This window comes from Scyliorhinus canicula, chromosome 18 (genome assembly GCF_902713615.1).
Source record: "Scyliorhinus canicula chromosome 18, sScyCan1.1, whole genome shotgun sequence".
Taxonomy (NCBI): domain Eukaryota; kingdom Metazoa; phylum Chordata; class Chondrichthyes; order Carcharhiniformes; family Scyliorhinidae; genus Scyliorhinus; species Scyliorhinus canicula.
Window position 1 is genome coordinate 16,143,451 of NC_052163.1, and position 24,501 is coordinate 16,167,951.

Below are 24,501 nucleotides of genomic sequence, written 5' to 3' on the forward strand. Positions count from 1 at the left end.
CAGTACGCGTATGTGGAGTACCCCAACGATCGGCAGGACACGGTCTCCCTCCGGGACCTGGCACCCGCCGGCGTGCGCCCCCCCACCCCCCCCACCACAGATCCCCCCCTCCCCTTTTTCACCCTAGAACCCCACTCAGCTTCCCCATCCCTCATCCATGGCGTCTCCGCGGCCAGCTCAGGTGACGGAGACTACTTGAAGTCCATCGCTCCCGGACTCCAGGACATCAGCAGGACCATCGGCCGATCCGACGTCAACTCCTCCACTGCGGCGCTCTGCCAGGACGTCAAGGACCACCAAAAGACTGATCGAATCCTTCTAGAGTTCTACAGCCCCATGGTCTTTTTTTTTGTAAATATCGTTATGTCTGGGCCAGTGGGAAGCCCCCACATTCGATAAGGGTAAGGAGAGAAAATGTATTCTCCCGACAGCTACTCATATCACCAGTTCTCCGCCCCCCCCCCCCCGGGCCTCGTTCACACACCCCCCCGCCTTCCTTCTCCGCAAGGGGTGAATGTGGTGATATGATCTGCATACCTGTCTGCCATTGGGCCAGAACGTCGGCTTACCATTGGCCCTGGTCGGTCATGTGCCTCTCGACCAATTGGCCGAGAGGCTGAGTTAACCACGCCTCTATTAACGAGGTATAAATGGTCAGACGCCTGACGATCGCCCTTTCCATTGTAGGCGATCGCAGAGCTGTGTTCTAGTCAATTAAAGCCAGACTTTGGTAAATCACTCGCCTCGCGTACAATTGATGGTACATCAGGAGCTGAGGCAGTGGGCTCAGGAGCAGCAGGCGACTCTGCTGCGCTGCTTCCAGGAGCTTAAGTTGGAGCTGCTGGAGTCGCTGAAGGTAACCAACAGGGAGCTGATGGAGACCCAGACAGCCCAGGGGGGCTGCGATCCGGGAGCTGCAGCAGCAGGCCTCCGAAAGGGAGGATGAGGTCGTGGCCGTGGCGGGGAAGGTGGAGATGCACGACGCGCTCCATAAAAGATGGCAGGAGCGGTTCGAGGAGCTGGACAACCGGTCGAGAAGGAAGAATTTGCGGATCCTGGGCCTCACGGAGGGGCTGGAGGGGTCGGACCTAGCGGCCTATGTGGTGACTATTTAAACTCGCTGATGGGGGCTAGGTCCTTCCAGGGGCCCCTGGAGTTAGAGGGGGCACACAGAATTCTGGCTAGGAGGCCCAAGCCGAACGAGCCGCCGCAGGCGGTGTTGGTGCGGTTCCATCGGTTCGTGGATCGTGAAGGCGGTGCTCCATAGACGGAGTGTGAAGTTCGGCATGTTGCAGCCGGCGCGTCTGTGGGTCACCTATAAGGATCGGCACCATTATTCTGAGTCCCCGGAGGAGGCCTGGGCCTTCGTGCAGGCCGAGAAATTGGACTCAAACTGAGGGTCTAAGAGGGGAGATGCTGTATAATACTGCATTTGTATTTGCCTGGTTTAATGTAAGATGTGTGTTGGCCTTAGGGTGGGTGGGGTGATGTCGATTTGTCTATTTTGTATGGGATTTTCTGCAGGGGTCGGGTGGACGGGTTCGGGCAGAGGGGTAAACGGGGAGTTCGGGGAGCTGGTGGGGGGGGGGACTGACAATGGGAGTAGTCCTGGAGAAGGCGGGGCCGGGCAGGGCGAAAGCGCGGGCTTTCTGCGGGTTTCCCGCGCTGGGAGATGGTGGGGGCGGGGTCGGGGCTGAGAAGCACGGGTCGTTGCTGGCTGTTTTCTTTTCCCGCGCAAGAGCGGTGGGGGGTGGGGGGGGGACCCGCTGACGGGCACGATGGAGGAGGGGTAGTCCCACGTGGGGAGGAGTCGGAGGCAGGACGGGAGTCACCGGGGTCAGCAGACGTTAGCTGGCTCACGGGAGTGCTATGGAGGGAGGGGCGCGGCTAGGAGGGGTCCTAGCCTGGGGGGGGGGGGGGGGGGGGGAGATACCGGGTTGCTGCTGAAACGGTCAGGAAGGAGCTGGAGGACGCAGGGGGTGCTGGAGGGGGGGGGGGGGGGGGGGTTGCCGCCGTGGGAAACTGGCAGAGCGGGGGACGCTGACCGGGGGTGGGCAAGGGATGGGGTATGGCTAATCGGCAGGAGAGGGGGGCAGGAAGCCCTCTGATCCGGCTGATAACCTGGAATGTGAGGGGGCTGAATGGGCCGGTCAAACGGGCCCCCGTATTTGCGCACCTGAAGGGGCTGAAGGCAGATGTGGCCATGCTCCAGGAGACACACCTGAGAGTGGCGGAACAGGTTCGGCTGAGGAAGGGATGGGTGGGCCAAGTATTTCACTCAGGTCTGGATGAGAAGAGTAGCGGGGTGGCGATCCTGGTGGGGAAGAAGGTGTCGTTTGAGGCGTTAAATATGGTGGCTGACAGTGGCGGGAGATATGTGATGGTGAGTGGCAAGCTGCAGGGGGAGCGGGTGGTGTTGGTGAATGTATACGCCCCAAATTGGGACGATGCGGGGTTTATGCAGCGTATGTTGGGCCGCATTCCGGACCTGGAGGTGGGGGGCCTGATCATGGCGGGGGGACTTCAACACGGTACTGAATCCCCCATTGGATCGGTCCAAGTCCCGACCGGGTAGGAAGCTGGTGGCGGCTAAGGTGCTGAGGGGATTTATGGACCAGATGTTGGGGGTGGATCCCTGGATGTTTGCGAGGCCTAGGGCCAGGGAATACTCGTTTTTCTCCCACGTACATAAGGCCTACACGAGGATTGATTTTTTTGTCCTGAGTAGGGGGTTGGTTTCGAGGATGGAGGATGCGGAATACTCCGCCATTGCCATTTCAGATCATGCCCCGCACTGGGTGGACCTCGGGCTGGGGGAAGAGAGGGACCAACGTCCGCTCTGGCGCTTGGAGGCGGGGCTGCTGGCAGATGAGGAGGTGGCCAAGAGGGTTCGGGGGTGTATCGAGAGGTACCTTGAGGCCAATGACAACGGGGAGGTCCGAGTGGGGATGGTCTGGGAGGCATTGAAGGCGGAGATGAGGGGCGAATTGATCTCCATCCAAACCCATAGGGAGAGGGAGGAGCAGAGGGAGAGGGAGAGACTGATAGGGGAGATGGTGCGGGTGGATAGGAGATATGCGGAGGCACCAGAGGACGGATTGCTGGGGGAGAGGCGTAGCCTTCAGGCCAGATTCGACCAATTGACTACCAGAAAGGCTCAGTGGAGGAAAGCACAGTGAGCGGTGTATGAATACGGGGAGAAGGCGAGCAGGGTGCTGGCACACCAGCTCCGAAAGCGGGACGTGGCCAGGGAGATTGGGGGAGTGACGGATAAGGCTGGGAAGGTGGTGCGGAGGGGAGTCGATGTTAATGGGGTCTTCAGAACCTTCTATGGGGTCTTCAGAGACTTCTATGGGGAGCTGTACCAGTCGGAGCCCCCGGTGGAGGGGGGTGGAATGGGGCGCTTCTTGGACAAGCTGCGATTCCCAAGGGTGGAGGAGGAGCAGGTGGAGGGACTGGGGGCGCCGATCGGGCTGGAGGAGGTGGTCAAAGGAATAGGGAGCATGCAGTCGGGGAAGGCGCCGGGGCCGGATGGGTTTCCGGCGGAATTTTATAAAAGGTATTTGGACCTGTTGGGTCCCCTGTTGGTCCGGACCTTTAATGAGGCAAGGGAGTGGGGGGCTTTGCGGGTCATATAGGCCGATTTCGCTGCTGAACGCCGACGTGCCCGGGGTCATTCATGAGGACCAGACGGATTTTGTGAAGGGAAGGCAGTTGAATACGAACGTGCGAAGGCTCCTCAATGTAATTATGATGCCGGCCATGGAAGGGGAGGCGGAGATAGTGGTGGCATTGGATGCGGAGAAGGCCTTTGATAGGGTTGAGTGGGAGTATTTGTGGGAGGTGTTGGAGAGGTTTGGGTTTGGGGAGGGATTTATCCGGTGGGTGAGACTGCTCTACGAGGCCCCGATGGTGAGTGTAGCCACAAACAGGAGGAGGTCGGAGTACTTTCGGCTATACCGGGTGACGAGACAGGGGTGCCCCCTGTCCCCCTTGCTCTTCGCGTTGGCGATTGAGCCCCTGGCCATGGCATTGAGGGAGTCAGGGAACTGGAGGGGCCTGGTGCGGGGTGGGGAGGAGCATCGAGTGTCGCTGTATGCAGACGACCTGTTGCTGTATGTGGCGGACCCGGTGGGGGGGATGCCGGAGGTGATGAGGATTCTTAGTGAATTCGGGGGTTTCTCGGGGTATAAGTTGAACCTGGGCAAGAGTGAGTTGTTTGTGGTGCATCCGGGGGATCAAGAGGAGGGGATTGGTAGGCTCCCATTGAAGCAGGCAGGGAAGAGCTTCAGGTACCTAGGGGTCCAGGTGGCTGGGAGCTGGGGGGCCCTGCACAAGCTCAACCTCACAAGGTTGGTGGAGCAGATGGAGGAGGAGTTTAAGAGGTGGGATATGTTACCGCTGTCACTGGCGGGGAGGGTGCAGTCCGTTAAGATGACGGTGCTCCCGAGGTTTTTGTTCCAGTTCCAGTGCCTCCCCATCCTTATCCCGAAGGCCTTTTTTAGGAGGGTCAACAGGAGTATCACGGGATTTGTGTGGGCGCATGGGACTCCGAGGGTGAGAAGAGTGTTCCTGGAACGAGGCAGAGATAGGGGGGGGGCTGGCGTTGCCCAACCTCTGTGGGTACTATTGGGCTGCCAATGCAGCGATGGTGCGTAAGTGGGTAATGGATGAGGAGGGGGCAGCATGGAAGAGGATGGAGGCGGCGTCATATGTGGGCACGAGCCTGGAGGCGCTGGTAACGGCGCCATTGCCGTTCCCTCTAACGAGGTATACCACGAGCCCGGTGGTGGCAGCTACCCTCAAATTTGGGGGCAATGGAGACGGCACAGGGGAGAAGTGGGGGGCTCGATGGGGTTCCCCGGGGAACATGTTTAGGTACATGCAGGTGAGGGCGTTTGCCAGGCAGTAGGTGTAGGGGTTCCCCTTGCTGCCCCCACGAGGGGTGCGGGATCGGTTGCTCTCGGGGGTATGGGTTGGAGGAGGGAGGATTTCGGACATATACCGGGTAATGCAGGAGGTAGACGAGGCCTCGGTGGAGGAACTGAAGGGTAAATGGGAAGAGGAGCTGGGTGAGGGGATTGAGGAGGGGACATGGGCGGATGCCCTGGAGAGAGTGAATTCCTCCTCTTCCTGTGCGAGGCTTAGCCTCATTCAGTTCAAGGTGCTGCATAGTGCCCACATGACTGGGACGAGGATGAGTAGGTTTTTTGCGGGCGAGGACAGGTGTGCTAGGTGTTCGGGGAGCCCAGCGAACTACGCCCATATGTTTTGGGCGTGCCCAGCGCTGGGGAAGTTTTGGAAGGGGGTAGCAAGGACGGTGTCGAGGGTGGTGGGATCCAGGGTCAAGCCAGGCTGGGGACTCGCAATTTTTGGGGTTGCAGTGGAGCCGGGAGTGCAGGGGGCGAAAGAGGCCGGTGTTCCTTTACGTCCCTAGTAGCCCGGCGGAGGATTCTTCTTCAGTGGAAGGATGCGAGGCCCCCAAGCGTGGAGCTTGGATCAATGATATGGCGGGGTTCATCAAATTGGAGAAGGTGAAATTTGCCCTGAGGGGATCAGTACAAGGGTTTTTTAGGCGGTGGCAGCCTTTCCTGGACTTCCTGGCGGAACGGTAGGGAAATAGACCGGCAGCAGCAGCAACCGGGGGGGGGGGGGGGGGAAGAGAGAGAGGAGGGAGGGAGGGGGGGGGTTTGGATCAGGGGGAGGGAGAACTGTGTACATGGGTCTGTGGGATGTGGCGGGTGCTATCTCTATCCCTTTTGTTGTTGGGTGTTCTTTTGTTTTTTGGTTTTTCTTTTGTTTGTAGTTGCTTTTGAAGTTGGGTGGGAATTGTTCTTGGGGTGTTACCGCAGTTGTTTTGTTAATAGAGTTGAGTTGTTTATATTTTGTAAAAATTTCAATAAACATTATTTAAAAAAAATAATGAAAGGATAATAGAGATCATGAGAGAATTTGGCCGGTTTTTGGGGTATAAATTGACCACGGGGTGGAGCGGGGTGTGCCTGATTAATGCTAGGGGGCAGGAGAGGACGCTAGGGGAGCTGCCGTTTGGGTGGTGAGGGCGAGTTGAGTGATCTAGGAAATCAAGTAGGGCAGAGTTGGGTGCAGCTACATAAATTGAACTTGGCACGATTGGTGGAGGGAATGAGGATAGATTTCAAGAGGTGGAATGTGTTGCGCCTGACACCGGTTGGGAAATTGCAAGCGGTTAAAGTGGTGGTGCTGTCCAGATTCTTGTTCGTATTCCATCTTTGTCCGGTGGAGATCAAGAATAAATGGGAGGAGGAGTTGGAGAAGGGAGGTGTAAGCTGGGATGAGGAAAGAGGCCCTGCAAAGGGAGAATGCTTCCTCATCATGGCGAGGTTAAGCCTCATCCAGTTTAAAGTGGTGCATAGGGCGCATATGACAGTTGCAAGGATGAGCTGGTTCTTTGCAGGGGTGGAGGATAGCTGTGGGTGGTGAATGTGGGGAGGGGGCTGCGAATCATGTTGACATGTTCGTAGCATGTCTGAGGTTGAGGGGGATCTGGTGGGGAATCCTCGGATGTTATGTCCGTGATTCTGGGTGTGGGGGTGGTCCCGAGTCCGGAGGTGGCGATATTCGGTATGCTGGAAGATCCGAGAGTCCAGGTGGGGAGAGAGGCCGATGTATTGACCTTTGACTCCCTGATAGCTCGGAGATGCATCTTATTTTGCCGACAGGAGTCAAAGCTGCTGAATGTGGGGGTATGGGTGAGTGACCTGACAGAATTCCTGCATTTGGAGAAAGTCAAGTTTGCCTTGCGGGGTGAGGAGAAGGGGTTCACCCGGAGGTGGAAACTGCTCAGTGATTTCTTCAAGGTGAATTTTGAGGTGTTAGAGGGGATGGGGGTGGAGGGGCAGAGATAAGGGGGGAATAATGAGGAAGATAGGGTGTGCTGATATGAGGGATGTTGTGGCCTGTGATTTCTCTTCCTGTTGATGATTGGTCTTCTGAGATTTTCGTGTACATATGCAAAATGCTTTAAATAAAAATATATTTAAAAAAAAGATTTGATGGGAAGTAGCAAAGGGAAGAAATTGGAAGGGAGTTTCTGAATTTAGGAATCAATGCTGGATGTTCTGCTTCCAACTAAGAGCAGGGATGAACAACACTCCAAAATATAAGTGTCTGTACGAAAGAGCAGGTACAAACACCTGAAAGAGGTTCAGGAGGTAGGGTGGGCAAAACCATGGATGGATTTGGAAATAAGGGCAAGGTTGCTGATTTCAGTGCTCTCCCCAGAGGGGACACGAGTCATGATCAAACATACCATTGTTGCAAAACAAAATATGAGTGATAGAGTTTTGGAAAAGCTGGAGCTCGTGCGTAAAGAACACTAAATATTATCATGGAAAATATTGAAGAGCTTGACTTTTAAGGTCATAAAAGCAGAGATATGATTTACAGTAGTAGTACAGATGCAAGAGGTCAATGTTACAGTGAAGGAAGCAAATTGTCTATGTGTGATGAATGCCATGTGCTTCAGATCAAACAAATAATGAGGTTGAAAATATTTGATTCAACCTCAGCAAGCAGCTGGAAAGGGGGATGAAGTTATTTTTATGGAAGGTGAATTTGATACCTTTTGTGACCACAGCATACAAATTGAAAAGCCATGACCCAGCAATAATTTGATGTCAGATAGTCAATCTGAAAACAGAAGTGATTATGAAATGGAAGGTTTATTGTGGAGAAATACTCTAACTCTACTGCTACTTCTAAGTGCATCCCCGACATCCATGGCAGAGCTGGAAACAGCCTGATGACTAGTGCGCCTGTTGTCTTCGAACTCTGATTCTATGAACTCTTATTGCAAGGATGCACCTCACTTCAATATGCAAATGATAACTGACTACAAATGTTTGCAGGTGATGTGTTGAGATGGTTGAACACAAGAAGAAGTCTGCACCCAAGTTTAGTAATAACTCCCTCAAGTCCCTCGACTAGTGCTGGGATGTCCTCTACCCCAGGGATCGTTGTGGGAAGTCCACCAGCCTCACCTCACTGATCTGGGAGGCTGTTGCAAGGGAGTCAGCTCGTTGTGCACTAGTCGGAGAATTGCAATACAGTGCAGAAAGCGGTTGAATGACCTCATCTGCTCCGCCAAGGTAAGTCAATTTTTAGCTTACTCCAAACTCAGACTCTCATAATGGCATCATGCATACTGCTCAGGGATCTCACAAAATATTAACAAGTGACACATCAGCATTGTTTGTCTCATGGACACTTTAACTTCACCAGCATCTCATCTATCATGCTGCACAAACTCTATCCTCACCCCTTACTGGGGAAAGTTCAGCACACACAGCAAGCATGCATGCTTTCCAACCTTTCGTGCAGCTCTTCTGCCCAAGTTCCATTTCATTTAGTTTCATGCAGACCAAGCTTGCTCACAACTGCAGGAGTTCGGGATCTCCCAATAAGACTTGATCGCATCCTGATTAGTGACATACAATTCTGCCTACTTATGAACTAAATCGTTCCTCTCTCTCTTCGGGCACCAACAGGCCCCAACAGACCAGCAGAGCGACCATAAACCTCAGCCCCCAAATCACCTAAAAAGAGGATGCATCAGAGGAAGAATCATCACTGAACTCACCTGCACCCTCTACCAGTGCAGAGACACACACAACAGTGGGCCATCGATCTAGATTAGTTCAAGGTCATATTTTGGGAATTACCCCCTGATACATCTCTGCAACAGTCAGAGTTAGTGGCAGCCCAAGTCTTTGACAGTCAGAGGACTACTGGAGATTAGGCACCCACAGAGTCTTACTCAGATGATGAGCCTCTGCAAGCAGCCACCTCTAATATGCTGGAAATGCAACGACGGCAGCAGAAATTCAGGTAGAGCTACGAGAGGCAGTCAACGGCCTAGAGCAAAGGATGGAGGCGTCTGCCCATGTTCTGTCTAATTTTGTGGCTCCCGCATACAAGTACCTAGAGAAAAGGGTGGAAAGGGTGGCAGCCACCTTGGAGACCTAGGTCCAGCAGATCCTGCTGGATTTGCTTATGGACCTGTACTCCATTGCTATGAACATTGGTGGGAAACATCAGAGGCCATTCAAAGGGGAGGGTAAGGCGCCTTGACCGCCCTCCAGGAACCCCTTCTCCTCAGAGAGTCATGTAGGTGCCCTTGTGCACCCACAAGGAGGAGGAGCAACAGCTAGAGACCCCAGGGCCGTTCATCCAGGTGACACTGAGAGTGTTCAGCTGATTCCAATCCTCCCTGCCTGTGACCATATCTCCTACAGCTATGCCGGCCGAGGAGTGTGCACATGCCCTCAGCAGGAGTCCCAAAGGAGCCCAGGTCCCTCTAGGTCTTGGCTAGAGGATATCTGCCAAAGTAATCAAAGACAACAGGCGCACTAGTCATCAGGCTGCTTCCAACTCTGCTGCGGATGTCGGGGATGCACTTAGAAGTAGCAGTAAGGTTAGAAAAATTAAGCACATATGACATTACTTCAGGTTTACTGTATATATACCATGCACCTTTGTAAATACATTTGCTGCTCATGAGAATGGTCTCGTCATTTGAATGAATCATACATATGCATCTATGTGCCCACTATGGGCAGCACGGTGGCACAGTGGTTAGCACGGCTGCCTCACAGTCCCAGGGAGTCAGGTTCAATTGGGTGGCTGTCTGTGTGAAGTTTGCACATTCTCCCCGTGTATGCATGTGTATTCTCCAAGTGCTCTGGTTTCCCCCCACTGTCCAAAGATAGATAGGTGGATTGGCCATGCTAAATTGCCTGTTCATATCGAAAGATGTGCAGGTTAGGTCAGTTGGCCAATGTGCAGGGTTACGGGGATAGGGTGAGGTAGTTATCCTAGGCAGAGTGCTCTTTCGGAGAGTAGGCACACACGTTATGGGCCAAATGGTCTCCTTCTCTACTGTAGGGATTCTATGAACTCTTCTTGCAAGGATGCCGATATTCCCTTAACAAATGAAAACACCTCCAGTATGGAGTCGAACAGCTGTTGCCTAGCCACCTTCTCATTCCTGTCCCTGATTGTCTTGTATGCTGTTATTTCCCCCCATATTACCACCTTCACTGCTTCCCAGAATGTTGAGGGTGAGACCTCCCTGTTCTGGTTGCAGGATACATACATTCGTGACATTCTCTCACAGAACGCCTTGTCAGCAAGGAGGGCCATGTCCTGCCTCCATGGGGCGTTGGACCTGGCCATGTCCAACCTCACATCCATGTAGTGTGGTGCGCGGTTGGAGATTATTATTGCTGGGTATTACGTCCCTATCACCCCTGATTTACCTGATTATTCAAGAACATGGTGCGGTTTGGAATGCTGAACCCGGCTAGACTCAGAGTAAGGTACGGCAATAAGGAACAGATTTACCCACTACCAAGAAGTCGATGCTGGAGTATACTTTGTGGACGTTGAAGAAGAAGGAGAACTCCTTCTCCCTCAGGTGGTTGAACCTCCACGGATCCAACCACCCCCCCTCCCATCTGCTCCATGAAGGTGTTCAGTTCCCTTGCCATAGCAGATTGTTTCACAGATTTGGGGCTGGATTTTTATGTCCATGGGTCCTGTACACAGATGACGTCTCCCCACCATGATGAGTTGGTGGGTGTCTAGGTTGGGGATTTCGCCATGGTCTTTTTGATGAAGCCAGAATCATCCCAATTGGGGGCATAAACATTCACAAACACAATGGGGCGCCTTCCAGTACACCGCTGACCATTACATATCGTTCCCCCCTTCCCTCCTCCTAGTCTGTGTGCCTCCACCCCCGGGTCCTTGTTGCTCCCCTACCCCATATCCGTGTTTCCTTCCTCCCCTTGCCTCCCTCCCTTTACCCTTCTTCTCCCCTTCCACCCAATTTGTTGTTTTGCCCGCTTTCTGCCAGGCACTCCCTGTATTTCGGGAGCTACTCTGTGCCACCCCCTTACTTCCATGCACCAGCATACTTGGCAGCATGATGCTCCCCCTGGGAGCAGCTCCCATTGCTCCTCGCCCGTTTTGTTCACCCCGCCCTCCCTTCTAATTTCAGTGTACCTCTACCTCTGCACCCCACCTCTCCCCGTCCTTGCAGGTCGTGCAAATGTTCAATCTGGAGATCAAAGACACATTGTTCATGGTCCATATATGTCCGCTATTGCTGTCACCCCATCCCGTTTTTCTGGATGAACCCGTCTGCGTCCTCCAGCATGTTAACAATGTTCCTTATTGCCGTACCTTACTCAGAGTCTAGCCGGGTTCAGCATTCCAAACCGCACCATGTTCTTGAATAATGCTGCCTTGGCCCCATTGAGCTCAGCCCGGTGCTTGCCTGGCAGCGAGACCTGTTCTCCTGATCTTCCACCTTCCCCTTGAATGCTTTCTGGGTCGTCACCAACCTTGCAACTTCTGCCTTGAGCAATACAATCGCTCTGGTCTGTGGCCACTTTCGCCAGCTCCCACACTGTCACATCCTGGGTCTCAAGTCTCCACACAATTCTTTGAAGAGGGCCAGCGTGATTTCTATGCTCAACCTCATGGCCGACATAATATTGTCCTTGATGGAGTCCCTATGTTTTTGGAACTCTTGTGTAAGTTCCATCTACTGCCCTGTCAGTGGTTTGGCTGGCGTTCATGTTGGCGGTGCTTCTCGGTCCGCTATATCCTGTGCTGCTTTGTTCCTCCTTTCTGCGGTCTGGATCTTCCTCTCCCGACTCTTGGTGGTTTTACTATTTTTCCGGCTCTGTGACCGGTTTGAGGGCATTTCCTCGGGTGGTTGTTAGGTTAGGGTAAGGGTGCATTTTCTGTTGTTGTTTCGGTGCCAATTTACGGAATAAAAGGGACAAATTCGAAGTTCCCAGGGAGAGCCACCTTTCGTGCAACTGTTCAGCACATCACCACCCACCGGAAGCCCTGCTGCTCTAACTTGAGCATAGGTTTATCAAAACCTCTTTTAAGTAGCAAATAGGGTGAGATTACTCTATGTCAAAGTGGAAGAAACCTAAAAGAAATTCACTTCCGTGCATGTATTCTATAGATGACCTTTAACAGAGCAACTGACAATTTACGGAAGCCATCCACCATTGGGAAATAATTTTCCCCTTTCTTTCTTAAATTAATAGTTGTTAGGTAAATTACCATCTTTCCATTCCCTTGTGGCTGGGTTAATGACTCCAAACAGTTCATCACAAGTCACAGCTTTAGGATCAAGGTCGATAGTAATGGCTTTTCGTTTCATTTTCAGATATGTACTTTTCAGGGATCGCATTACCTGAAATAAAAAATCTGTCTGAGAATGTTGTCCAATGCTTCAAATTCAAATACTATCATGTTAAAATAGTAATAATGTTCTGCTGCAGTATTGTTGCACTTTTAAAAAAAGGGTCTCTGTAGGGAGAGGTTTTCTGGGCATGCTTTTAAGATTGTTGGTTAAGATTGTACTTTTCAACAGAACACTGAGCTAAGAGGGTAAAACATGAATTCTGCTCTCGCTTTGATTTCTCCATAAAATTACTTCACCTTATGTTGTATATTTTATTATACATGGATAAAATTATGAATGCTCAAATGACAAAGGCATCCACAGAATAGCAGCGCATAGCAGCAAACCAGAGGGGAATACATAATTAAATTCCTTTAAAACCCCTAAGTCCTCCTGGGAGGCATTGAAGGCAGTATAAAAAGAGTACTGCATGTTGATACTATCACATTATTTCTCTCTCCACGTGTAGCGAGGCAGAACAGTCCAGCATAGAGCATTCCACACAGTTTTCTTGGTTGCCCATCATGGTGCCGTCACGGGGGCCATATATGCCCCAGCTGCTCAATATATCCACTTCAATGTGGACTGAGCCCATCAGGCTGCCCGGTCGGCAAGGTTCGGGGGGTGGTTGACAGGATGCATGTCCCACTATGAACACCTTGTTCTGGAAAATACAGAATGTGTCATTTGAAACATAGAAGGTTGCCAATATCTGGTCTGGGAGAGTGCAGGGAAAGATCCCACAAGAGGTTGGTGGCAGCTGAAAAGAGCAGAAACTGTGGCCAACTCTTCTGTCAAAAATGCAGTCAATTTCAGTCTGTCAGAATTGTTATTACAACCTGCAGCAGGAGAAAGGGAAAAAGAAAAAGAGAGTTTGCATAGATTTCCTTGTGCTGTGTTGAAGCACTGTGATGTATTGAATAGAGGGGGACCCATTGGCCTGGTTGTGTCCCACCATGCCCCTTTAAGCCCCGTAGCCCATCCCCTATCGGAGGTCCCGATCTCTCCCGCCAAAAAGCACTAAGCGCGGGCTTCCCTCGCCCCTCCCCCCACGCGCGAGGCAGCAGAAGAGAGCAGCAGAACGCGAGGCAAGAACAGCTGACGGCCCGGGGGAGCTCCGCTCCCCTCAAGGAGGTGGAAGGCTCAAAGAAACGGCAGCAAGAATGAGGAGGATGAGAAGGAAGATGTTTGTTGGTGGACTCAGCTGGGAAACAAGTAAGAAAGATTTAAGGGACTGCTTTTCTGGAGGTGGAGAGATTGTAGACTGCTTAATTAAAATAGATCCTGAAAGAGTAGACAGGGTATTGAATGGGGAGCACAAACTTGATGGGAGAGTTATTGATCCCAAGAAAGCTCAGGCTATGAAGGGCAAGGTTGAAATAAAATTGGCCCAATCTAAGGAAGTGTACCAGCAGCAGCAACCAGTAGCAATGGGAGGACAGAACACAGAGAACAGAGAAAACAGAGAGAGAGAGAAACAGCAACAGGAGAGAAGGGGAGGAGAACTAAAAGAGAGAGAGAGAGAAACAGCAACAGGAGAGATGGGGAGAAGAACTAAAAGAGAGAGAGAGAGGAACAGCAGCAGGAGAGATGGGGAGGAGAACTAAAAGAGAGAGAGAGTCTGAAGGTCCCTACAACAAACCAGCAGCATCCAGAATCACAAATCGTTTTTCCTTTCTGTAAAGAAGTGTTTGCAATTTAAAGAAAAGAAAAGTATAATAATAAAATAACTTAACCTGAAAAAGTGGTTATTAGCTTACTTCACTTCCTTAATAACGCAGGACCCAGAACATCGATGCTATTAAGGGGTAAGTAGGTAAAATTCTTCGGTGAAGGTATGGGTTATACTGGGGAATAACTTGGAAATATAGTTTGACCTGAATGGCACCCACTGAAGCCTGCATCGGAGTCAGGGAGTGAGAATCCCTGTTCACCATTTGGAATATCGGCCCTTTTTGGTATAGGGGGAATTCTAAGAAAGAGTGGTGGATTTACAAAAACACCTGCAGATGACAAGCGCTCTACACAAATCGAAAAGGATACCACTCAATGAACATGCAGCTACGAATCATTCACCTCTGCTGGGCAGTGTGCATGGCGCCTTCATTCTGGCACACTCGACGATTTCTTCTTTTTTGAAATTTAGTGTACCCAATTCTTTTTTGTTTCCAATTAAGGGGCAATTTAACATGCCCAATCATCTATCCTGTACATCTTTGGGTTGTGGTAGTTGTCATAATATACATCCATGTATATGATGGAGTGCAGACAGGCAGTGATTGACACACAAGATGACCAGTGAGCACACAGAACACAGCAGCCAATCACCAGACAGGACACGACCACTATAAAGCCAGAGGGCACCAGTTTTCCCGCCCTCTTGGGATCCTGCCTCTGAGACAGTCAGAGCCCGTGAGCAGCAGCTAGTACAACCATTGTGTGGTAGTCAGTTAGTCTGGTCAGATTAGCCTCAGGTCTCCAGTCAAGTCAGCATAGTGTCAACCCACAGTTAAGCATGTAATATAGTTTAGATGTTAAATAAAATTGTGTTGCATCTCATCAAGTGTTGGAAGCCTGTCTCTCTCTACACTGCATCAAACGCAGTCCACATGGACCCAGCTTACCCAACACAACAGTGGTGAAACCCATGCAAACAAGGGAAGAATGTGCAAACTCAACACAGACAATGGCCTGGGACAGGGTTCGAACCCGGGTCCTCGGAGGCCTTGAGGCAGCAATGCTAACCACTGCGGCACTGTGCCACCCTTACGCGATGATTCCTGACATGTTCGAGATGCCTCCCCCCCGGCGACAGGGGCTATCCGGAGGCCAAAGACCAACGTGGAGACCCGCTACAATAACAATACAGCGACCATGTTCGTTATTGAGCGGTGCTTCTGCTTCCTGATCAGGTGCTTGGCCCACTCTGGAGGGACCCTCCAATATGATGCCATGAGGGTCGCCCGCATCGTGGCGGCCTGCTGCATCCTCCATATCATCGTGCTGGAGGAGGATGAACACCAGGCTGCATCCGATGAGGAGAATGCAAGGAGGTGGGGGGGAAAGATGGGTAGGACATGAGGGCCAGGCAGCCACGGGAGGCCGCTCAACATATGCGCCATAACCAACACGCAGGGACTCTCTGATCGCCTCCAGGTTCACCAACTAGGGGTTGGGGGGGGAGAAGAGCTGCAGGGTGGGGGAATGGCCAGGAGCACAGACACCACATCCCAACCCCACACCCCTCACTCCCCCCTTGATGCACAAGTCTGCCTGCAACTCCCTCCTTGATGCACACCTGCCGCACTACGGGGTGGGAGACATAGCTTGGCAGTAACAGCAGTCTGGTCCAAGGGATGCACGATGATGACAACCTGCTCTCCGATGAGCTTTGGTGCTCCACATCGACTGCCAACGTCCAACCTCTGCCCACAGTAGCACTTTCCACCTTCCACCTGGATGACCCCTGCATGCAAGCTGGCCATTCCATCACACGGTCCCATCGAATCCCTGGGGTGACGGTGGTGGGAAGGTCAGGGAGCACAAGCCACCCACATCATCCGCCCATTCTCCCCCAACTCCGGCCAGCCCAGACCAGTCCACCCCTCACACCCATTGGACAGAGCACTGAGACAGGTTGTAACCATAGTAGCACGTGTTTAACGTGAACAAATATGTAGAGATTTATGCCCTAGTCCCGATAACTTAACTGTGCCTTGCAGCCATGCCAAATTAACTGGTGTCTAACTTCTTGGTCTTTCAGACCCTAACGCTACCCCTCGGTGGTTCACCAGACGGTGTCGCAGGAGTGGAGTTGGCCTGCTGTAATTCCTGTCCTGTGACCTTGCAACCTGGGCATCTTGGCGGGCATCTTCTGAGGGGACTGGGTCTGAATAGGCCCGGCTGCTGCTAGGGTGTTCCTGGGGGGGGGTGTCGCCCGATGGTCTCCAGGCGACTCCAAGGGGAGGGGTTTCAAGGGAAGCTATCCCCTGCCACATGGTGCTGCCAGTCCTGGAGGCCCGCTCTGGGATCAACCAAGGTCTGGACACTCGTGGCCATAGAGCACAGGGAGTGGACCATCTCCGTCTGGGGCTGCGCCACATCACATTGCGACTGTGCCACCACCTTCTGTATTTTTGTCACATCAGCCAGTGACTATGTTATCTTCCTCTGGGACTGGGCCACCTCCCTCTGTGTTTGCACCCCATCGGCCAGCGCCTGAACAATGCCGTCGATGTTTCCAGCCATGGCCTGCTCAGGACTGCTGCTGCGATGTACAGGTGGCTTTGGCACATGGTCACCTGTGAGTCGGCAACCCTGCCCTGGGCCTCGGCCAGCGCCTGCAAAGAATGTCTCCACTGCGAGAGGCTACCCATGCCGTATTGGCCTGGGTGGCAGGCACGGTCGGCACCACCTCCTGCTGCTGCACACGGATGGACTCCTGCAGGTGCTGGATGCTCTCTGACAACCCCTCATGTAGTCCCTGTTCCAGAAGCCCAAAACCCATCTGGACAGCTGCTAGTCCCTGGGGTCGGCTTGTTCTCTGACTGTCCACCCCCTCGGGTGTTTCGACCTCCACCTGCTGTACCAGAGCGACTGTGTGATGAGTACCAGAGAGTGTCCCAGGAGCCTCGTCACTAATGTGACCAACCGGGTTGAGTGTCTCTGGGATGGTGGAGGGTGTTGGTGACAGCTGTAACGGAAAATCAATGTCATCCTCCGACCTGAGCTCCGGGGTCTCCCGAGTCTCGGGTGGAGAGACTGTATCCGAGATACTCCCATCGCTGTCGGCACACAGGTGACACTGGCTAGGACGGAGGACATCAGATGGACCCACCCCATCTCTAGCAGGTCCTGTAAGACACACGACAAGACACATGATTAGACTACGGGCTGGAGGGGTGGGGTTGCGGGTGGTATAGGGTGAGGGTGGTGTGGGGATGAAGGAGGGGGTGTGGGTGGTGCGGGGATGAGGGTGGGGTGCGGGTGGTGCAAGGGTGAGGGTGGTGCGGGGCGAGGGTGGGGTGCGGGTAGTGCAAGGGTGTGTGGGGTTAAGTTGGGGATGAGGGTGGTGTGGAGGTGAGAGTGGTGGGCAGTGAGGGGGGGTGACGGTGGTGTGAAGGTGAGGGTGGTGTGAAGGTGAGTATGGGGATGAGGGTAGTACGGTGTGGTGGTGTGGGGTGAGGGTGGGGGTGAGGATGGTTTGGGGGTGAGGTGGTGTGGGATGAGGGTGGGAGTGAGGGTGGTTTGGGGGTGAGGGTGGTGTGGGGTGGTGGTGGTGTGGGGTGAGGGTGGTGTGGGGTGAGGGTGGGGATGAGGGTGGGGATGAGGATGGTGTGGGGTGAGATGGGGGTGAGGGTGGTGTGGGGTGAGGGTGAGGGTGGCCATGAGGGTGGTGTGGAGGTGAGGGTAGGGTGAGGGTTGTGTGGAGGTAAGGGTGATGTGGGGTGGTGTGGGGGTGAGGGTGGGGTGATGATGTTGTGGAGGCGTGGGTGCTGCGGGTGAGGGTGGAGGTGAGGGTGGTGTGGGGTGAGGGTGGTGTGGGGTGAGGGTGGGGATGAGGGTGATGTGGGGTGAGGGTGGAGATGAGGATGGTGTGAGGTGCGATGGGGGTGAGGATGGTGTGGGGTGAGGGTGAGGGTGGCCATGAAGGTGGTGTGGAGGTGAGGGTGGGGTGAGGGTGGTGTGGGGGTGTGGGTGCTGCGGGTGAGGGTGGAGGTGAGGGTGGTGTGGGGTGAGGGTGGTGTGGGGTGAGGGTGGGGATGAGGGTGATGTGGGGTGAGGGTGGAGATGAGGATGGTGTGAGGTGCGATGGGGGTGAGGATGGTGTGGGGTGAGGGTGAGGGTGGCCATGAAGGTGGTGTGGAGGTGAGGGTGGGGTGAGGGCGGCGTGAGGGTGGTGTGGGGTGAGGATGTTGTAGAGGTGAGGTCGCTGTGGGTGAGGTTGGAGGTGAGGGTAGTATGAGGTGAGGGTGGTGTGAAGGTGAGGGTGGTGTGAAGGTGAGGATGGTGTGGGGTGGTGTGGGGATGAGGGTGGGGTGAGGGTGTTGTGGGGGTGAGAGTGGGGATGAGGGTGGTTTGAAGGTGAGGGTGATGTGGGGTGTGGGTGGGGGTGAGGTTGCTGTGGGAGTGAGGGTGGTGTGGGGGTGACGGCGGGATGAGAGTGGTGTGAAGGTGAGGGTAGTGTGGGTGAGGGTGGGGGTGAGGGTGGTGTTGGAGTGAGGGTCAGGGTGAGATGGTATGTGGGGGGGGGGGCGGGGGGTTGACACACGTGTTAAGCACGGCCTCACTTCCACGTTGGTGACCTCCCTTTCCTGCAGGCCACCGGCCACGTCCAGGGCCCTCTGCTCTGCCATGGTGCAGGGCTGCAGGTCTGTCGATCCCCCTTCTGTCTTCACCCGCTCATGGCTGTTGTGCCCGGCCTTCTCCTGGGGTGGGGGGTGGGGAACAGAAAACGACAGTGGTAAACAGTCAGACTCTTGCAGCCCAGGAGGTGGGTAGCTGCTGGCCTCAGTGGCACCCATATATGGTGGCAGGTATGGGTGCTGAGGGCAGTAGAGCGGAGCTACTGATTGGCTGTTGCGGGGAAAATTTGCATCAATGCATTGCGGTCACTGCATCCAGAATGTGTACCTGAGCAAGACACCCTCCGTGTTCAAGTCACGACAAACCATGTTGTCATTTCTGGTTTGTTGCCGGTGCCACGTGCGAGTGAGGTGAGGAACAGGGAGGGAGGGCGGTGAACTTGGAGCGTGGATTGGTACTTGGGACTACGATGTTGTGGCCATTACGGAGACATAGTTATAACAGGGACAGGAATGGTTGTTGGAAGTTCCGGGGTATAGATGTTTCAGTAAGAGTAGGGAAGGTGGTAAAAGAGGTGGAGGAGTAGCATTGTTAATCAAGGATAGTTTAACGGCTGCAGAAAGGCAGTTCGAAGGGGATCTGCCTACTGAGGTAATATGGGCCGAAGTTAGAAATAGGAAAGGAGCGGTCACATTGTTAGTTTTCTATAGGCCCCCAAATAGTAATAGAGATGTGGAGGAAGAAATTGCAAAACAGATTATGGATAGGTGTGGAGGTCTCAGGGTAGTTGTCATGGGTGACTTTAACTTTCCAAATATTGATTGGAACCTCTATAGGTCGAACAGTTCGGATGGGGCAGTTTTGTACAGTGTGTGCAGGAGGGTTTCCTGACACAAGATGTGGATAGGGCGACAAGAGGGAGACCACATTGGATTTGGTACTGGGTAATGAACCAGGCCAAGTGTTAGATTTGTTTGTGGGAGAGCACTTTGGAGATAGTGACCACAATTCGGTGTCTTTCACTATTGCATTGGAGAGGGATAGATCCATATAGCAGGGCAAGGTTTATACTTGGGGGAGGGGTAATTATGAGGCGATTAGGCAAGAATTAGGGAGCTTAAGATGGGAACAGAAACTGTCAGGGAAAGGCACAAATGAAAAGTGGAGCTTGTTCAAGGAACAAATACTGCGTGTCCTTGATAGGTGTGTCTCTGTCAGGCAGGGAGGAAATGGCCGTGTGCGGGAACCATGGTTCCCAAAAGAGGTTGAATGTCTTGCCAAGAGGAAAAAGGAAGAGTATGTAAGGATGAGAAAACAAGGTTCAGTTGGGTCACTTGAGGGTTACAAGGTAGCAAGGGATGAGCTAAAAAAAAAAAAGGGCTTAGGAGAGCTAGGAGGGGGCATGGGAAACCCTTGGCGGGTCGGATCAAGGAAAACCCCAAGGCTTTTTAGTCTAATGTTAGAAATAAAAGAATGACCAGGGTGAGGGTAGGGCACCCGGTCAAGGACAGTAGTGGGAACTTTTGCATGGAGTCAGAAGAAATAGGAAAGGTGTTGAATGAATACTTTTTTTCAGTGTTCACCAAGGAGAGGGGCCATGTTTTTGAGGATGAGAGTGTGATACAGGCGGGTAAGCTGGAGGAGGTAGATGTTCTGAGGAAGGATGTATTAGCAATTTTGAAAAACCTGAGGGTCGACAAGTCCCCTGGCCAGATGGGATATATCCAAGGATTCTTTGGGAGACAAGGGATGAGATTGCAGAGCCTTTGGCTTTGATCTTTGGGTCCACACTGTCCACGGGGATAGTGCCAGAGGACTGGAGAGTGGCGAATGTTGTTCCTCTGTTCAAGAAAGGGAATAGGAATGACCCTGTTAATTATAGGCCAGTGAGTCTTACTTCGGTGGTCAGTAAGTTAATGCAAAAGGTCCTGAAGGACAGGATTTATGACCATTTGGAAAGATGCAGCTTAATCCGAGATAGTTAACACGGATTCGTGACGGGTAAGTCTTGCCTCACAAATTTGATTGAATACTTTGAGGAGATAACTGAGTGTGTAGATGAAGGTAGAGCAGTTGATGTCGTATACATGGATTTTAGTAAGGCATTTGATAAGGTTCCCCATGGTCGGCTCATGACGAAAAATAAGGAGGTGTGGGATAGAGGTAAATTTGGCCAATTGGATAAGTAACTGGCTATCACATAGAAGACAGAGGGTGGTGGTGGATGGAAAATTTTCAGACTGGAGACCAATTACCAGCGGTGTACCACAGGGATCAATGCTGGGTCCTCTGCTATTTGTGATTTTTATCAATGACTTGGAGGAGGGGGCTGAAGGGTGGGTCAGTAAAATTGCTGATGACACCAAGATTGGTGGAGTAGTGGATGAGGTGGAGGGCTGTTGTAGGCTGCAAAGAGACATTAATAGGATGCAGAGCTGGGCTGAAAAATGGCAGATGGAGTTAAGACTGGGCAGCACGGTAGCATGGTGGTTAGCATAAATGCTTCAAAGCTCCAGGGTCCCAGGTTCAATTCCCGGCTGGGTCACTGTCTGTGTGGAGTCTGCACGTCCTCCCCGTGTGTGCGTGGGTTTCCTCCGGGTGCTCCGGTTTCCTCCCACAGTCCAAAGATGTGCGGGTTAGGTGGATTGGCCATGCTAAATTGCCCGTAGTGTCCTAAAAAGTAAGGTTAAGGGGGGGAGGGGGGGTTGTTGGATTACAGGTATAGGGTGGATACGTGGGTTTGAGTGGGGTGACCATTGCTCGGCACAACATCGAGGGCCGAAGGGCCTGTTCTGTGCTGTACTGTTCTATGTATAAGTGCGAGGTGATTTATTTTGGTAGAAAACATTTGAATGCGGATTACGGGGTCAAAGGCAGGGTTTTGAGGAATGTGGAGGAACAGAGCGATCTTGGGGTTCATGTCCACAGATCGCTGAAGGTTGCCACTCAAGTGGATAGAGCCATGAAGAAGGCTTATAGTGTGTTAGCGTTTATTAACGGGGGCTTGAGTTTAAGAGCCGCGGGGTTATGCTGCAACTATATATGACCCTGGTGAGACCATATTTGGAGTATTGTGTGCAGTTCTGGTTACTTCATTATAGGAAGGATGTGGAAGCATTGGAAAGGGTGCAAAGGAGATTTACCAGGATGCTGCCTGGTTTGCAGGATAGGTCTTATGAGGAAAAGTTGAGGGAGCTAGGGCTTTTCTCTTTGGAGCGGAGGAGGATGAAAGGCGACTTAATAGAGGTTTATAAGATGATGAGGGGGATAGATAGAGTGGACGTTCAGAGACTATTTCCTCGGGTGGATGTAGCTGTTGCAAGGGGGCATAACTATAAGATTCAGGGTGGGAGATATAGGAGGGATGTCCGAGGTAGGTTCTTTACTCAGAGAGTGGTTAGGGTGTGGAATGGACTGCCTGCTGTGATAGGAACTTTCAAGCGGTTATTGGATAGGCACATGGAGCACACCAGAATGACAGGGAGTGGGATAGCTTGATCTTGGTTTCGGACAATGCTCGGCACAACATCGAGGGCCGAAGGGACTGTTCTGTGCTGTACTGTTCTATGTTTTATGTGGTGCAGGGTGGGTGTTCAGCGGGGTGTCTGGTTACAGATGTGTGGGACGTGGGTTGGTGCCAGGGGCATAGTGCTGTCTACTCACATGGCTGCCCTGAGGAGGTCGTGCAGCTTTTTCTGGCCGGTCCGGACGGTGTTGCCCACGGCACTGACCGCCTCTGCCATCTGTGCCCAGACACGACAAACGGCGGCGGTAAATCTTGGGATGCTCTCCCCGCTGCCTAGTTGTTGGCTGGAATGGAGTGTGTGGGGAGTGAAGTGTGTATATGCGGCTGCAGCATGCCAGCCTCCTGAGTGCCAATCCCAAAATTGGCAAATCCGGCACTGTTCCTGATTAGAATCGATTGTGTTCCATGTGGCGCTGGTGCTAGCTGATTAATACCAGCAGAATAGGTCCAGGTGCGGCGACAGTTTTTCTGTCGTGAAAGTCCAACAATTCTCTGTTGGCATCAACATTTGGGGCTGGATTCTCCTATTTTGAGGCTATGTCCAGAGCATGTGTCTAGTCTTACGACGGAAATGTCGCCGCAGCCCCCGCACTGATGCTCCACTCGGCAGGTGGCTGGCAGCCGCGCCACTTAAACTCCCCCGGCATTCCCAGCAGATACTGCTGAGTCTGTAGCCGCACATACGCACGGTGGCGACCTGCAGCAATCACGCCGTACAAATGGCGTCGGCCGCGCGCAGACCCAGCCTGCCAGATAGTTCCCCCTGTAACCCCACTTGCCACCCCAGGACCACTTCCCACCAGTCCCCTCCAGCCCCTGCCAAAGCCGCCCCGGCCAGTCGGAACGGCACCCCCTCCCCGACTGTGCTGCACACAGTCCGTAGCAAGTTTGACGAAACCTTAGACCACAAGTGATCCGCACCATCGGAAAGTCAGCCCATCGAGGGCGGAGCATCTGGGGAGGGCCTTCAGGATAATGTCCTGAGGCCGTCCTAACGGCATTTGGCGTGTACACCGATGACACTGTTTTGGAGGGGGCGGAGCATCTGAAAACAGGCGCCACCCCCGATTCGGCATCAAAAGGAATTCTCCGCCCAATCACCGAATGCGATTTTGGCGTCGGCAATGGAGAATTCCAGCCCAAGTCTCAGAAACGGAGAATCCTGCCCTTGATGTCTGCAAACATTTAAGTAAGCTGTTGACGACATTGTGGATAAAAGTCTTCATTAAAATTCATAACATCAAGCATTCCACACTAGTATTTACCTGTGATTTTCCAGTTCCAGCATTGCCAACAACAAAGACTGAATGACGTACTTGAAGTATTTCCTCTAGCTGAATTATTTTCAGAACAAAGCTATCTTCAGGCTGCAGATGGAGTTCTAGTATTGACTGCTTAACAATCTATACAAATATGGAAAAATACATCCTATTAAAAGAACAAGCTACTAAAATACCTGACTATAAATTATCATAAATTCACTCATGGACTACAAGTAGTATTGCGGTTGTGCTCCAATACCTCATCATATTGTTAACTATTGAAACAATGGTCCCGATATTTAGATCCCAGGTACATGGAGATCCTACTGATCTTGCTGAATTTGATAATTTTCGTCATCTGTTTTTCTCTTGCCAGCCACTGGATGCAGGATGAAATGTTAATGATCTGAGCTTGCAGCCAGGAAGCGTCAGGAGAGATGGTTGGGTGACTTTTCAAACTCACAAGATACCAACGATGTGGAATATACTTCTTGTAAACTAGCTCAGACCAGCAAAATGAGTAAAGTGGTATTACACAGGGATCAATATTGGGACCACTGATGATCATAATTTACATTAATAATTTGAGTGTAAGAAATAGAATTATGTTTTCAAAGTTTGTAGACTACACCAAATTGGGAGGTGTGGTTCATAGAAAGGACAAATATAACAAAAAATTTAGGAAGTTTTCAGAATGGGTGTGTAATTGCAAATATATTTTTGATTAAATGTGAGTTGGTACATTTTGTTGAAAGAATAAGGAGACCCATAATGCTTGAATAATAATTGTATGAGTCTTAGCGAGGGGAGAGAAGTAAAGGGATGTCGGAATTTGTATGACTGGGGAGGACACATGCCAGGACTTGCCCACCCCTTGATTGATTGTCACAGGATTTTTTTTTTTGTAATTTATAAGGATGGTGGTATTAATTCAATGTCTGTACTTTATCATTTATGCACTGTTTGCAAAGAACTCAGTCTCATATGCTTTCATGAATCCAGAGGACAAGGGCTGGATTCTCCAATTGGCGACACCGAAGTTGCATTTGGCGATTGGCCAGAGAATCTGTTTTAATATCGAAATAGGGGGCACGCTGTTTTTCTGATGCTGCGCCCCCTCAAAAACAGCTTCAGCGCGGAGTATGCCGCACGCCGAT

The 24,501-nt window shown here is 52.2% G+C and overlaps 1 protein-coding gene across 1 annotated transcript in view; it reads right to left on the reverse strand.

Annotated features, from left to right (window-relative positions):
* Window positions 1-24,501, reverse strand: part of LOC119953684 (dynein heavy chain 17, axonemal-like) — an 821,504-nt gene that overhangs the window by 311,175 nt on the left and 485,828 nt on the right. Inside the window, 2 exon segments of the mRNA XM_038778213.1 lie at window positions 12,127-12,259; window positions 23,348-23,485. Of these exon segments, the coding sequence (XP_038634141.1) occupies window positions 12,127-12,259; window positions 23,348-23,485 (271 nt within the window).